This window comes from Thunnus thynnus, chromosome 3 (genome assembly GCF_963924715.1).
Source record: "Thunnus thynnus chromosome 3, fThuThy2.1, whole genome shotgun sequence".
NCBI lineage: Eukaryota > Metazoa > Chordata > Actinopteri > Scombriformes > Scombridae > Thunnus > Thunnus thynnus.
Genome location: NC_089519.1, coordinates 4350239 through 4366666, shown reverse-complemented (window position 1 = coordinate 4366666; position 16428 = coordinate 4350239). Strand labels below are relative to the sequence as shown.

At 39.5% G+C, this 16428-nt stretch overlaps 2 protein-coding genes across 3 annotated transcripts in view; both read left to right on the top strand.

Annotated features, from left to right (window-relative positions):
• The first annotated feature begins 3065 nt into the window (after window positions 1-3065).
• Window positions 3066-10326, top strand: psmd12 (proteasome 26S subunit, non-ATPase 12). Its single transcript, XM_067581589.1, has 11 exons — window positions 3066-3280; window positions 3976-4035; window positions 4429-4557; window positions 4861-4968; window positions 5086-5190; window positions 7215-7364; window positions 7581-7715; window positions 8312-8424; window positions 8596-8770; window positions 9449-9526; window positions 9719-10326. The coding sequence occupies exons 1-11, from the start codon at window positions 3173-3175 to the stop codon at window positions 9926-9928; spliced, it is 1371 nt and encodes a 456-aa protein (XP_067437690.1). The 5' UTR covers window positions 3066-3172; the 3' UTR covers window positions 9929-10326.
• A 2080-nt stretch (window positions 10327-12406) lies between these two features.
• helz (helicase with zinc finger) overlaps window positions 12407-16428 on the top strand; it is a 54629-nt gene continuing 50607 nt past the window's right edge. For both annotated transcript variants that reach the window (XM_067581555.1, XM_067581564.1), the window contains exon 1: window positions 12407-12507. The gene's annotated coding sequence lies outside the window, so the exon portion shown is untranslated. The remainder of the gene's footprint in view (window positions 12508-16428) is intronic.

Below are 16428 nucleotides of genomic sequence, written 5' to 3'. Positions count from 1 at the left end.
CATGTATTTCCTCAGGCAAACTATTCCGAAGCCTTGATTGACTGACTGACTTGGCTGTTTAATGATTAGTCTCATTAAAAGCATGTCAGTGTTATATTAAAGCTTTCCCATGTGTGTCCTTCAGAATGGTCTAACATTGTGTAGCAGTGCATTAAATGGACATTATGGATTACATTAGTCACATATTTCAATTAAAGAATTTACATAATAGGACTTCGGAAAGCTACCTTCATTGCCGCAGAAATATAGCAAATAGCAGAGTGCCACACAGACCTCAGGAAGCTATTATTAATCAATTTAACTCTATTCAAACATTTGGTGTGCTAATGGAGGCAAACACAAAACCTTATGGACTACAGCCACACTGTCACAATTGCTTGTTATATGGGCTAGCTGATACAATATAAAGGTCTCACTGGGTTACCTTGTCAGATACAGTACTAGATGTTGTACTAGACCACATCCATTGACTTCTGTTAATGTGCAATAGAGGGTTTCTGTAGAATACTGTGCAGCCTACACATTTCAATGATGGCTGTGTGGTACATTTTTGCATGTTTTTTTTTATTATTATTTGTTAATCAAATAATAATCAATTTTCTTTTTTTAAATAGCAAGTAAACAACTTCAAGATAGGGAGGGGAAAAAGGGGGGAAACCAAAGCAGTTGTGAGGTCCTTGGACGTCTTAAGGTGCCAGCATTGCAAAGACATCCTAAGGCGTCTTGAAACTGTCTATGAGTTTTACAGACATGTCTTAGATGACTAATGGATATCTTAAGACATGTCTTAAGATATCTCAAGACACGATGAAAGCTGGATGTGCAATCAAACAATGTCTTCATTCATTTTTCTCTGACGTGTAACACAAGAAAGAGTCTTTTAAAACACTATGCCTGTATTTCATTCCTGACTTTCTGTGTTTATCTTAACCTAAAACCCTGAAGCTTAAGGGGGCCATAGGACAATGACGGGCTTTCATGTGAGTGGTATCTCTGAACCAACTACCCATGACCTAATGATGACCTAACTATTTCAGTAAGGTCTATGTTGATTGGAAAGGGGATTAGAGCCTGATGCCATCTGAACTGCTGCGTCACATCAATAATACCAAACAATTCAGTAAGACCTGAAATAGCTGAATAGACCTGCCTCTGTCCCACTTTTCAGCAGAGAAGTGAAAACATTAGCAGGGGAAACATTCAGTTTATATTTTGCCTCGGTGTGTGTTGTGTTGGGAATGATTCTGTCCGTCTAAAAATAGCAAATTAAGGTTAAACTAGAACCTCAGATGCATGTTTGATCTTGGTATCAGCCTCTTTTTGTCATCAATCGTATTGAGGAAGATAATATTGATGGTCATGATGGTGATGATGGCCATTTGAGGCTTCAATTAGTCCTCTTCAGCTGAGCTCTTCCTGACGTTTTTGAAAGCCTGAAAAGTGTGCTCAAAGCACTGAGAATATTTTCATACCTCTGCAGTCAAAGTTCTTGTTCTATATTTGATTTTCCTCTCGGTGGATCCGAGTCATGTTCAGTTTTTCAGGCCTCCAAGGTCTAGATGCTGAGCCTGCACTGGAAAGTGATTCAGCTCAGGGCTTAGGGGCTTTCTCTACCATGAGCAGGAAAATCACTGACCCACATTAGCTTTATTTATGGGGGCACTGGAGCCTTTCAAAGCAGTGAACTGTGTGAAGTGAGGAATGCACAATGCAGACATTAAAGGGACACCTACTGGTGGATTGTAGTTATTGCATGCTGTATCCATTCATATACTCAACGCTCATTCACAAAGTGTTTCATTCACTGATTGACGCGTGCAGGACAGGTGTAACACTTTCAGAATTTGTATATGTAATTATTGTCTTCATCCTGTTTTTACTGTCAGTCTCCTCTTTCATCAGCATCACTGTCATCATTGCCACAGTACTCTCATATGTTTGGTTTTTGATTCAATTGGAGCCCTGTGTGGGAACTCAAGGGTGATAGGACACAAAACATCCACCAAATAACATGCACATATTCCTCCACTTCGTCATCAAAATCGTCCTTGTCATCACTGAGATAACAAAAAATGCAAAACTGAGTTTGTCCCTTTTTTTTTGGTTTACAAGGAAGAAAAGTCATACTGGACAGTTCCTCCAAATCAAGCAAATTACCTTTCTTCAACTCATACCAGAGGGTCCTATAGTTATTGATTGTGGTGCAAAAAATCTTCTTAAATCTTAGTTTTTGCCTTTCTTCACTTTCCCCATATCCATTCATCGAAACTTTTCATTACTTCATTTTATGTGCTTGCAAGTGGAACAGTTATGTCAAAGAGGATAGTGTCTTTCACTTTGTGGATAAAAATAAGGTACCTCTTATATTTTACAGTTATTGGCTCATTTATTTCGGCATTGAATTTTAAAAAAGCATTTTTCTTACTTTGTCTTGAAGCCTGATTTACAAATAGGATTAAAGGTGATGGGAGAGGTGACTGAAGATATCAACTGCATGTCTACAAATCTGAAAAATACAAATCCACGTGTTCAAACTAATTAAAATGTGCAGTGTCATCAAAAGTCATTATTAAAATACGTGTAGGTCATCATTACAGGGGCATTCATAGGATGTAATGTAGCTTTACATATCTATGGTAAAATCACAAATTTAACACCATTCTTCTCCATCTCAAGGCCAAAGAAAAATAGTTGATCCTAATTCGTTTAACGTTAAATGCCACAGACTGTATATAAAGTATACTGTATATATTTATATATTTGTATATGTATATTTGTTTTATCTAGACTATATTATTTCTGACTCTTTTTAATATCAGATTTTTATTTATTTATTTATTTACGGTTTCCTACTATGAAAGGTTGTTTTCAGTGGTTTCTTTTATGTACTTACACAGTCAGCATTTGATTATGATGCATTCATATGATTTGATTATGACTGATAGAGATATATTGACCAGCAAATTCACAGTGAAACGCAGGCTTTTGAAACGGGTGCTTATTTTCGGGGTCCTCTCGGGGTCTTTCAGGCGCACCGGGCAGCTGTGTGGTCCCTCCTGATTGGTCACCTTTCTATTCCGTTCATTTGACAAGCAAAATAGTGCTTGGCTGAGCTTTGGTCTTAAGAAAAGAGTGAACCGCGGCACATTATCTTCGACTCTACACAGCAAACATGTCTGAGGAACGATCTGAAAGATCCGATGGAAAGATTGTGAAGATGGAGATCGACTACAGTTCAACTGTAGATCAGCGTCTCCCGGAATGCGAGAAAATGGCTAAAGTAAGCGGGCTGTGAAGGAGGCCAGCGCCGGCTGAGTCATGGTGCATTACAAGCAGTGTGTTAGCATCTAAGCTAACATGTAACGTTACTCGCTTTAGCGCTACCCGGACACCTCTTATAGTCACTATATGAAGCGTAAATGATTCCTCAGTGTTTGTTTTTTTCCCATTTCACCCATTTTTTGCTATTATTCCCACATGCACTGTGTTTGTAGGCTCGCTAGCATGCTAGTAATCTTAGCAGTCTAGTCATTGGCAGCATCTTCTGCTAACTTGCTAGCCCGGTGTTGGGGTTTAACTTCACGAGTGACCGTGTTACCTGATGACTTTTAGCCTAATGCGTCTGTGATTGTAGTGACGGCAGCTCTTAAAAACACGAACATAACACGTAGGTGTCCTCCTAAACGCCTTAAATTAACTTAAATTGAATGTTCATTCAGTATGTGTCCTTTTTGTCTTAACGTTACAACAAGAAGCGCTCATCTTTCTTAAAGTTACTTTGTGGGGAAAAAATGTAGATTCGCAGAACAGCTAGCGTCTTATGAGGAATTTGACACTATTATATAAGTTAATTGGTTGAATATGGGCCACTTTCCTATTGATGATAACGGCATAAAATCCTGAGATAGGCTATATAACTGCACTGTGAATTTATAGGCTTAATTGACGCTAAGTTTGTGTGTTTGTCTGCTGTAGGAGGGCAAGCTGCAGGAAGCCGTTGAGAGCTTGTTGTCATTGGAAAAGCAAACCAGAACGGTAAGTGTCTCTGTAAGGTACTGTGTCAGTATAATCTATAGATAAATAGATATTACTTTATTGATCCCAAAAGGTGTTTAATTTCCCTGTACTTTAACTTTTACACCTGTGAAATTGAGCCCCAAATTAGAATATAATCATCAGCCAAAAAAAGCCTCATTGTTATATATTCTTATTAAAAATGTAAAATTCAGAGAAGATCCTTGGTCATCCTGCAGTTATAGAGATGTCCTGTAACCCTGAAGCAATCCTGGGTCCCCAGCATCAATATCTAACATGAAAGAAAAGTTTAAAGAGTTGTTGTATTTATTAAATAAACAATGAACATATGTAGGTGTGTACACATGTATTGTAGCCTCTGTTTTTACTTATTTGCCTTCAACCCCTGCTCAGGCATCAGACATGGTGTCTACCTCCAGAATCCTCGTGGCTGTGGTCCAGATGTGTTATGAAGCAAAAGACTGGGATGCCCTGAATGAAAACATCATGTTGCTCTCCAAACGGAGGAGTCAGCTCAAACAGGTCAGATACTTCTTTTTCCCCCCGATGGCTCATTTCTACCAGTGATGTCTGAACATATTGATGTTGTGTCCCCAAAAGTAATTTTGCAAGCTTCACTACCCGATACCAAACAATGTTGATTTTGTGCACACTTGTCTTAAATATTCACACTGTCTTCTACTTTGAAACTTTGGTCTTTTTCCTGGACAAGCAACTAAATTTAGAGGCTTTTAAACAAACATGATCACCTTGAAGCAATTCTTTGTCAGGCTCTTATTACTGAGACCCTAATCCCCATTTGTGATGTGCTCCCTGTCTCATCAGGCTGTTGCCAAGATGGTGCAAGAATGTTACAAGTACGTGGATACTGTGACTGATCTGACTATCAAGCTGCGACTGATCGACACGCTTCGCACAGTGACTGCTGGCAAGGTCTGGAATATGTTTTATGTGTAAAGGATAACTGTAAGCTAGAGACTCTTTATTTGTTTTACTCAAGATCTAAGCCTCCTTCTCCGTGTTAATACACCAATCATGTCCTCCTCACAGATCTATGTGGAGATCGAGCGTGCCAGGCTGACGAAGACTTTGGCTGGTATCAAGGAGCAGAGTGGAGAGGTCAAAGAGGCGGCTTCCATTCTTCAGGAGCTGCAGGTAAGAGACTGATGGGCTTTATTTGTTTTTCCATGTTAGGATGAAAGAAAAATCAGTAAAGTGTTAGTGGGAACAAATGAGGACACATCTATGTTTGAAGATGTTTAAAGAATTCTTCTATTTATCCTTTATTTAAAAGGGACCTATCATGCTTTTCCTTATTTTCAGCAGTCATATACAAATAAAATGTTGGATGTGCATATAAAAAATGTGGCCAAAGTGTTGAATAATGAGGTAAACGTATGTAGAGGTAATCCCTGAGAGCAAAAGCAGCTTCAGACTGCTCTGAACGTTTGGTTTCCAGTGTTTTTTTTCTACTTTCAACCTGAGCCGATGTTGGTTTGTTGCTGATTCGTTACATGTTCTCTGCTCCACGCACAGTGTGTGAGTTCATTGCTTTGCTAACATTATGGCGTTTTTCCATTGTTTTGGGAGTAGTCACGCCGAGCCATGAATCAAGTCAAGCTGGCATGCAGTGATTGGTCTTCCATTACACAGCACGCAAAGTAAAATAAGTTTTTTACCTGTTGGAGGTGTTTTGGTCGTCTGCAGCTCTTCATCAAACATCATCATCACTGTGGCTGTTACTGCTTCTACTATTCCTCCCTGCATTATTTCTAATTGATCCTCTGAACAGAGAACTCCAAATATCTCCATATGTTGTTGTGTTGACTGGTTTTTAGCGCTGCTAATGAAGCTCTGCTAATTTGGTGAGGAAAACATTTCATTTCCTGTAAATTCTTCACGATAAAAGTCTCCCATTATTTAATAATTTAAAAGCTTTTAATTTTAAGCAGTAAAGCAGGAAATGTTGGGTTTACGTTGGCGGTAACTTAAGACAACTTTGATATAGCTGCCCCTTGGCAGGCTTCTGGAAAGTTGGCCAATCAGAACAGAGTGGGATCATAGGGAGGGGGGTCTGCCTGAAACAGGCTGAACTATGGGGCTGCATACAGGGCCAGTATAAGATAAATAAGGAGTTTTTTGAACTGTCAATCATGCAAAGCTACTTCAGTGCAATGACCATTTTAGGGGGTGGCCCGGGGGTGGCTACAGCATCAGCCACCCCAGATCTGATAGGTCGTTGGTAAAGTTCATCAACACAATAATGCAGGACAAACACCGGTCAATCAATGATGACAGCTGATCAGCTGATATAGGGCCAGTTTGCCATTTCCAACTACTACAGTAATGGTGGGACTGAGGCAGTGAGAGCTCATCTCTTGTCAGCGGACTTTTGACCACGAGTCAGAAAAAAAACAGGTCTTGAATAGAAAGTATGCGCCGGCCGTCAGGACACAGGACACAGGACTCCATTCAAAGTGACCGCAAGCTGAGCAAACGCCACGATGATATGACGATGATATATGTGCTGGCAACTGTTTTAAGTATGTTTTGCACAGATATGAAAAGTATAATGGGGCTGTCATGGTGACAAAATAGAGTAAACTCCTGTAAATGATGTGGAAATGGGGCCAGGATGTGTGTATGTGCTGGAAGGATTAGTGTTTTGCGCTAGCGATTAGCATTAGCAATAAGCATATATAATTCAGTCTAATGTGTGTTAATAGATGGCATTAATGGCAATTTTGATACAACAAAGCCCATGAAATGTGTAGTTTTTGTACATCCACCACAGCAGTTTGTTCAGTTTTGTTCAATAGCACTTTACTGTCATGTAGGTGATGTTAAAGGTAAAGGTAGAGCTGATGCAAGCTGAGCTAACACCACAGTGATATGAATAACGTTGCCCACAACTGTTTCAAATGTTTTGCACAGGTCATTCCTGTGGATCGATGTATTGCACCAGTTTGGACACATATAACATATTTATACTGTCAACCAATGTGAAAGTCTGCAGACATATAGAGACGGTCACTTAGCAGCAGTGTACAGTGGTGTACAAGATCACCACAGCAGTAATAAAATGTAAAGCACAATGATATACAGTATGCAACTTCTTTGGACACTAGTCAGGTGCATGAATCACTCAGAATTTTTTTTTTTTTTTTTCTCCTGCTCAGGTGGAGACATACGGCTCCATGGAGAAAAAGGAGAAGGTGGAGTTTATCTTGGAACAGATGAGACTTTGCATCGCTGTCAAGGATTACATTCGCACCCAGATCATCAGCAAGAAGATAAACACCAAATTCTTCCAAGAAGAAGGCACCGAGGTAAGAGGCAGCGCCAAAAATGTTGTTTTGAACACTGTGTCTTAGAAGTTTGAGCTTTAATAAAATACTGTAATTATTCCCTTGCGTCGGCTTGAAAGCCACTGATTTAAAAGCGTTTAGTGACCTGTGTTCACTTTTACAACAGGATTTTAGAAGTTTCTCGGTGTAACTGAACGCTTTGACTTTTCCCTTTTTTTTGTCTCTTGAACAACTCAGGAGTTGAAGCTGAAGTACTACAACCTGATGATTCAGGTGGACCAGCACGAGGGCTCCTACCTGTCTATCTGCAAACACTACCGGGCCATCTATGACACCCCCTGCATCCTGGAGGACAGCAGCAAGTGGAAACAGGTACACAGGCTTTCTCTCAACGCACCAGACGATGTGACTATGTGTGCGGAATACAGTTAAAGATTTACGTTTTTTACTCATTCAAACTTTGCTCATAGGAAACGCAGCGTTTTCACCAGTTTATCGAACATGGAGAATTGAAGCTTTTTCCTGTTGTGTAATTGGAAGGTGTTTCCAGTTCACTACTCAAAGTTCCTGCTTTTGAGAAATGATTATGATCAAATTTCATTCTTTTGAACTATATTTCAGCACATTGCCATGATTACAGTGGAACCAGTATGTTTATTATTGCAATAGATCACTGTGTAACTAACTCTGTCTTAGACTTTGTGATGATAAATGCTGCGTTTTTTTAGGAGGCAGAGGTTTGCCTTTAGTATTGGCTTAAAATCAAGGCATCTGCGCACACTGTGGTTATGAAGGGCTTTTCAATCAGACCAGCACATATCCAAGATGTGAACATCCTTTTGATCAGTGCTGTTTTCCATGAACTGTGAATAGTTGGCAATATCTGTTCCCAGACTTTTACTTTTGCTTTTGCTCGTTGCCATGTAAACGTAACTGTGTCTGAAAACCAGTGAACGTCTGTGTTTCAGGCCCTGAAGAGCGTGGTGCTGTATGTGATCCTCTCCCCTTACGACAATGAGCAGTCAGACCTCGTGCACAGAATCAGCGCGGACAAGAAATTGGAAGAAATCCCTAAATACAAGTGAGATATGCTTTGTCCTCCCTAGGCCTGTTGGCTTCACCATAAATAGAGCAAACAGTCCTCAGACTTGATCTTATACATTATCATCACTTATGACAATGTATATCTCTATAGGAAGGCATTAACACAAAGGAACCTTTTTAATATTTAATATTCCTCTTCCATTCGCAGGGACCTCCTGAAGCAGTTCACCACTATGGAGCTGATGCGCTGGGCCTCCCTGGTGGAGGATTATGGCAAAGAGCTGAGAGAGGGCTCGTCCGACAGCCCCACCACAGACGTCTTCTCTTATTCAGAGGAAGGGGAGAAAAGGTGGAAGGACCTGAAGAACAGAGTGGTGGAGCATGTAAGTCCAGGAGCCAAGTGTCGGGTCCTCTCACTCGGAACTTGTTGTGGCAGTTTACCTCTCACACCTGACTTCAACGGGGAAAGAGAACAACTTGCGACAACTTGTCACACTTTCTTTAATGCTCAGAGCGCGGTGCACTCACACTCGATACAGACATACAGCTTGTGACTAGTCCATGTGTGATTATACCCAAACAGACACGACAGGATGTGTTTCAGAATAAACAGATGTTCTTTGTTTTTCTTTCACACAGGAACATACTGTTGTTCAGACGCACAAACATGATTTCTGTGACTATCACTAAGCATTTTAACATTTCCTCACAAACCGAAACGTTCATAGTTAGAGAATTTGTACGTGCTCGCTTGACATTAATACATTTTCTAAGATATACTCAGCTGTATTTTAGTTATCCAAACCTACGCTGCAACATTCAAACTCACCCTGTGCAGATTCAGTGTCTAAACTGGCAGACTGTTATGTGCAATAATAGAGTATATTCTAATTAGATTGGTAATAGATGGTTGAATTTCACTCATGAATATTTTTTTTTTTTATTCTACCGTAGCTGTTGATGTGACCTGAAAGTCCCCGTGTTCTATCCATAAATAATTTAAGCAATTATTCCGCTGCAGATATGTATATTTATGAAATTATCTTCCTTTTCTCCCCCAGAACATAAGAATAATGGCCAAATATTACACCAGAATCACAATGAAGAGGATGGCTGGACTCCTCGACCTTTCCATTGACGTAAGCACAGTTTTTAATAATTGTCTCTTGCCAAATGAAGCTCACGTTTTTACAGCACTGAAAAGAAATCACTGTCAGATCAAACGGTTTGTGGGTCTGTTTTTGTCTTTTTGTTTTTTCTTTGGGGTAAAAAGGATGTATTATGGTGGGTCGTCTGACATGATGTCTGTTCTGCTCAAATATATTCATCAGGAATCAGAGGAGTTCCTCTCCAGCTTAGTCGTAAACAAGACCATCTACGCTAAGGTCGACCGTCTGGCTGGAATCATCAACTTTCAGAGGCCCAAAGATCCCAACGACCTGCTCAACGACTGGTCGCACAAACTCAACTCTCTCATGTCTCTGGTCAACAAGACCACACATCTCATTGCCAAGGAGGAAATGATCCACAACCTGCAGTGAAACAAGAACAAAGTGCATTATTTTATGTTTTGGTTCATATTTGTTTTTTTTTTTCTTTATGTCAGGAATGTCTTTAAATATACAGTATATTGGCGGACTGTGAATGCGGTGCAACACATACACACAACACCCCAACTATGTCCTTTTTTTTTTTTTTTTTTCAATTTTTTTTTTTTTACTGTCAAGTAAAACATCGACAAACGCACGAGCACCTCCCTTCTTTGCATACCTCTTGTTGTCATTTACAGACTGGATCATTTCCTCCCTTTTTCCTCATATATTTAGTTCCTAGATTATATCATAGTCGACCATTTCTTTGCTGTTTAAAAAAACCTGGGTGAAAAACTTTTAAATGTATACTTGGCGATATAAACAATAAACTCCTCACATTTGTGTAACAGATGTATGTAAGTGTAATATTTAACCTGACTGGGATACAGTCTCTAATGACAAATATTAAGGTCCTTGTAAACACGACTGTATCACACCATCCATGTGCTCTGTGTAAACGTTAATGAAAGAAATGACAGAAATCTGAGGTTCACACATAAAATCCAACACAACTGAAACATGAATATTGATGATGAGATTTGAGTTTAGCAGAAATAAATGGTCTTTGTATGCTGTTACTGTAATCTTGACTTATGTTTAGTCCGATTGCTAGTTTAGTAGTATTTATTATTTGGAAAGGAAAAGAACGTCTCTTGAGAAATTGACTTTTAAGTTAATGGAGTGTTTCAGTTCTATTGTGGTGACAGGACAACAGTTCACTGGTAATACTGGTGATCAAATTTGAAACACTTGAACGACAATGAAAGCTTGTATAACGTGGTTTTACAGTAACAAAGTGAGGCATTACAAGTGCTTGTGGATGCATTTCGCCTATTATACAATTTTTACTTTACATTGTCGTATATTTTTTTCGGTATAAAGGAGCACAGTTTCAACATCTCAGCCCTAGGCAGCCTGGCTCAACTCCCTCTCCTGTACATGCCAGTCAATTAATCAATTAATAACATAACATTTTTTATAGTGGAATTACAGCATGAGCTCCAAAAGAAGTTTCGACCGTCACCTACAGGCAGGTGACAAATTCAAGGATATAAATGTGTGTAGAAATAAAACAAATGCAGATGGATATTATTGTTATTATGACAAAAAAGTTATCTGATGGAAATATGAAACCTTACTTGAAAATTTGGGCTGCAACTAACAATTATTTTCACCATTGATCCATCTGATGATTATTTTCTCAATTAACTGATTAATCTTTTGTCTATGAATTGTCAGAATATTGTGACAAATGCATCCTATAACTTCCCACAGCTCAAGCAGATGTATACAAACTTCTTGTTTTGTCTGACCTACAGTCCAAAACCCAAAGATATGATGTTTTACGGCCATATATGGTAAAGAAAAGCAGCACATGAGAAGCTGGAGCATTTGGGAATTTGGGGTATTTTTGCTTGGAAAAATTATTAAAATTTTCAAAATAGTTGCCAATTAATTTTTATCGATCAACTAATAAAATGAATGCTTAAGTACACCTGCTTTCATTAACATTTTAAATTTCAGATCAATCTGATTACACTTTTGAAATATCAGTTTGTTACCCAGTTTTCCATGTATGGATTTAAAATGCAGCTTGAATCTTTATCATTTGGGATTTCTAATTCCCCACATCATTTATAACCCTGCAAACACACACACACACACACACCTCACACACTATTACAATACCCATTGTTATTGAGTTATTATGATTTAATTGACTGGAGACTGTGCTTTGCTTAACATTTGTATCAGCCTTACTGATTCTCCTGTCTATTTTAGTTATTATTAGAATATTAGGGAACTTTTAACATTTTCTTGAAATTATTCTTCATTATATCAGTCCCCACGCTCTCAGACCGCTAATAAACTATGTATTTGGGCCTTTTTGCTGTTTGGTCTGAAAATGCACAGATCATTATGGACAATGTCAGCCTCATCACTTGAGTGGCCCCACCAGGACTCTCCAGGTTGTGCTAAGAGACAACTCACACTGCACTGATCACAATGAGTTTAATAGGCTTGATAATAATTGGGTGGATGAGAATCCATGTACAACAAAAGAAAAACAGTTAACTGTATCATTACCTTTGGTTGCTCAACATGTTTGAAGTGGAAACAGAACAAGGTTTAGCCAAAGAATTTATTGCCTCATTTTTTCTTAGTTCTCATGCCAACTTAAGCCACCATGGCTGTGGGGCAAAGGTGCGCTCAGAGCAAAATGTCTAAGTTGTGTTTTTCTAAATGTCATTTATACAAATAAACATTTTTTATTTGTGTACCTCTTATTTTTGCCATTAATTCAAAAACGATGTTATCGAAACGCACAGTAAATAACAATCCCTCAGACAAACAGTTTGTGACAAGGAAGCTCCCTGCCATGAGATGACACACACACGCGCGCGCACGCACACACACACACACACACGCACACACACCAGTCCTCTCAACCTTCAGATCAGTACATCCCACTATGCTTTGCGATGGTCTGACAAGTGGATCCAAGATGGCGTAGAAAGTAAAGCTAGGTAAGTGTTGACTTCCCATTTTCAGACCTTTCAGTTGCCTCTTTCACCGCAAAGCCACTGACACGAATCCCCTCCATAAATCATTAGGATACTGACGAATGCTTTGAGTTCATGCACGGATAACAGTACGATGTCATATCCATTATATGCGCCTAAACACCGTGGCAAAATTACAGGCCCGAACCCGTTTTGTTTCGGCGAACCTAGCTAGCTAGCTAGCCTGCTAACATGAACAAACCAGCCTGCTATTCTTGCTGTGAGCTTGCCAGTTTGGTGCCAGGAAAGGCCGTGTTTTGGCTAGCAAGCTAACTGTTAGGTACGCATACTCTGGTTAGTGGCAACTCTTGTTTACCCTGTGCAAACGTGAACGGTAAGTTAATAAGCACAGTGGAGACATTTTTCAGGGTTTTGTAAGTTAACGCTGCCGTCATCGTTCTGACTTGCAACAGTCACAACAAGTTTACCAGACAAAACAGCTAGCTGGAAGTATAAGCTAAAAGACGAAACAAGTCATTCTCAACGTTTGTGTTTTTAAGTGTATGCTGTCTTGATAATCTACTGATTTGGGCTCAGAGAAATTTGCAAGTTTTGTAGCCGTGTTTCCTACACATTGCTGCCAAATAACGTTATGTCAGGATGGTAGCAGGCGATTTGTTTTTACCATCCAGAGCTAGAAAATCCGCTATTTCCTCCAATGTAGTGCAGTTTAAACAGTAGCCTCTGTAGGTGGGATCCCACAAATAAACACTAAAAAAAATAATAATTATAAAAGCGAAACAAAAAAAACAAGTAGGAGTCCACTCACTGAAACCCGCCAAACTATTTGTTGTTGCCCCCAAAGAAGCGACTGGCTTGCAAGCTCTGAACATTAGGTAACGTCTATATACGTAAGTGTGAAACGCTGCCTAGGTTTTTAGACTCCTCACGTAATCTCTTATTTGAAGAAATGACTGCTTTGATATTAGATCTATGTTTGGTTTCATCTTTGACCCTATTTCTCCATTTCCCAGAAACAGTCCTTGTCTGCTTACCCAAGCAATTTCAACCCTCATTTTGCATGCTGCACATACTGTAAACATTTGCAAACTAGATTTTAATGATTGTGTTGTTCCTCAATGTCGTAACATAGACACATCTGAATATGTATTAGTTACCACTATGGAAATAATACCATAACATGACTGTCTGTTCGTGCATTGCATATATTTCAGCTATGCACCAAGTCCGCTTTCCTGCATGCACCTTAACTTTATGTATGAACAGGAGCTGGACCAGTGTTTCTTGTTGAAGAGAAGCTCTATGTGTCATTATGATATCACAGGTGCAGTGGCGTTTTGTTAGCAACTAGCCAAGTTGCCATATGTGCATAGGATACACTGACATGTGGGCTACACATAAAATATAGTATTGTTCCTCATCTGAATATTTGAACTTTTAGAGGAAGTGAACTCATCAGCAGTTCACTTTTTTTTCAATGTAGAAAAAAAAGATCATGGAGAACAGCGGATACTTTACATGAAGCACCAAAGCATCCACTGCATAGGACTTGCATCATGCTCAGTTTGGTCAAACTCTTGTATTGTCTGTCTGAGGAGATGCACAGTCTTCAGCAATTCTGGATTTAGGGAAAAAAAAAATATTGTGCAACGTGGTGCAAGTGTGTTTGATTTTTGTTGGCCTCAGTGTTGATTCTTGGAGGAATAAAAACTGTTAAAACCTATAATAGATGCACCAATTTCGGATTTAGCGTGCGTCATGTGTGCACCTTTATATTTACTGTACATCAGCTGAAGAATTTATCTGTATGTTGTGGTCCTAACAGGCAAGAACTGGGTGACTCAGAGGCAGTGCCAGTTGGGCTAGTGCAGCTGTTACAAGCATAGTTGCCTGTTGCTGGTTATTCAAGAAGTAACTATCTGAAACACTCGTTGAAGGGTTAATATGCTGTTTATAACAAATTTAAGACAAAATGGCAGATTTACTCAGTTTTTCCTCAGTTCTGACACATGAAATGTCCTGTGAATGTTCTTTTGTTGAAAAGCCAGATTTCTGCCAGGAGGTGACATTCTCTGTGGTTTGATGTTGTCATCATGCTGCGAATACAGCTTCAACATACAGTAGTTGTCTACTGTGTCACTTTCAAGGACTAGCAGTCACAAATGTAGCCCAAACTACCGGGCCAGAGGCCACAATTTCACTGTTCTTTGTAAACCAGTCGTCATCAAAAGCTGAGTCCCAGGCTGAGGTGAGTGCTAGGATGGAAATTCTGCATCAGCTAATTGATGTGGAATTTTAATTAGCAACCAGAAGTTTGTTTTTCCAGCCATCTTTGCACATAATAACCATAATGGGGCTTTTGGGGCAGCATTTTTTGTGATAAAAGGTCTTTTTCTGCCAGCCTGAGATTAGCTGCAATGCAACTGGTGAAACCAGTGAGGTGGAAATAGGTCCAAAAGTTACTAGGCAATTGGCCAAGGTTGAGATTTTCGTGGCCTTGGTGTTCCCCAGCAGGTCATGCTGTACCCTACCCTCCCTATTCTGATCTGTGCGGGTTGGTGTGTAGGAGGTCACGCTGCTTCTTTTAATCTCAGACTGAGGTTTAGATTCTCATGCTGTAGCCTGCTGCTTTTTTGTTGTTTGGCAAAGCTTAAACCTATTAATGAAAGATTGCTGGTGCTAAAGAGACAATAGTTGGACATTATACTGTATTGGTACACATTTCCAAGTTTGCTAAAGAGGAAAATATTAGAATCTCCTTTCAGATCAAACCAAGGACCTTGGATAAAGCAGATTTTGCATCAGTGTTAAGCAGTCATCGTACATTTGACCAGGCTTCATGATTCCTCTCCTGAACAAGGCTTTAATATGTGTCTGACACTGCTTGGCCTCAGTTTTTGTGGTAACTATTGATGTAGAGTTCATACAGTGTAATGCTTAGTAGGCTTGATCTTTGTCTTGCCAAGTCTTGGCAAGATGAAGATGCTACTTAGTGAATTGCTTTTTGTTGCATGTGATTTGAGTGTTGCAGTAATGGGGTAATTGTGGTTATTGGAACCCAATTTTAAGACATATTACAATTACAAACCTTCCTAAAAGTTGTTTTTCAGTGGAGGTTTGTCCGGGTGTCGGTGAAAAGCTGCAGAACTATTTTTGATTGAGCTGTCAAGTTTTTTTCTGACAGTGAAAGGTCCCTCCTGTGGAGTTTTCAGACACTCGGCCTAAACTTAAAAACTCCTCGGTCGACATTGACAGGTCCAAAAACCCGAGAAAATTACACGTTTTGTTTTTTTAGATGTAGTCTCTTGTACTAGTTTCAGCCTTATGTGCAAAAAAGTAGCTGGATGTTGTATCCTCCCACCACCTCCTACAACCACACACAGCCTCCTCCTCCACACAGCAACAACAAGACTATTCCTTCTTACACTTGAATATAAGCGTGTGTTATGATGTGAATTTACCAGTAACACACTCCTTTTGAATCCCGGGATGGTGGGGCAAGAAAAAAAAAAAAAACCTCACACACAACTGTAATTAGAAGAAGAAGAGGAGGACAGCAGGTGCACTCCAGAGGATGCTGGCGGTCCAACACGGCCTGTCGTTGGCTTTGTCGAAACATGTTGAGACTGACTACCGGCCATGCTGATTTTCATTAGTGTGATGCGTTAGGCCGAGCCTGTATAAGTCCTGGCTTTGCTATTTTTTTTGTTGACCGTATATGCAGTACACTGAGTATTGTATGCATTTTTGAAAGCGTAAAGTGAAATCAAGTAGGTATATTCAACAGAAAAGCATGAATAAACCACAGTGTAATTGGTTGTAATATACATACATTTCATACGGATCCACATGAAAAGAAATAATATTTGCTTGTCTAATTCAATCGGGTGGCGATCAGTCGGTCTGTTGGCTTGCATCAGTGCA

Coding starts and splice junctions, on each gene's coding strand:
- psmd12 (XM_067581589.1), top strand. CDS start 3,173: ATGTCTGAGGAACGATCTGAAAGATCCGATGGAAAGATTGTGAAGATG. Junction 7,716..8,311: donor ACAGCAGCAAGTGGAAACAG/GTACACAGGCTT, acceptor TCTGTGTTTCAG/GCCCTGAAGAGCGTGGTGCT. Junction 8,771..9,448: donor AGAACAGAGTGGTGGAGCAT/GTAAGTCCAGGA, acceptor TTTCTCCCCCAG/AACATAAGAATAATGGCCAA.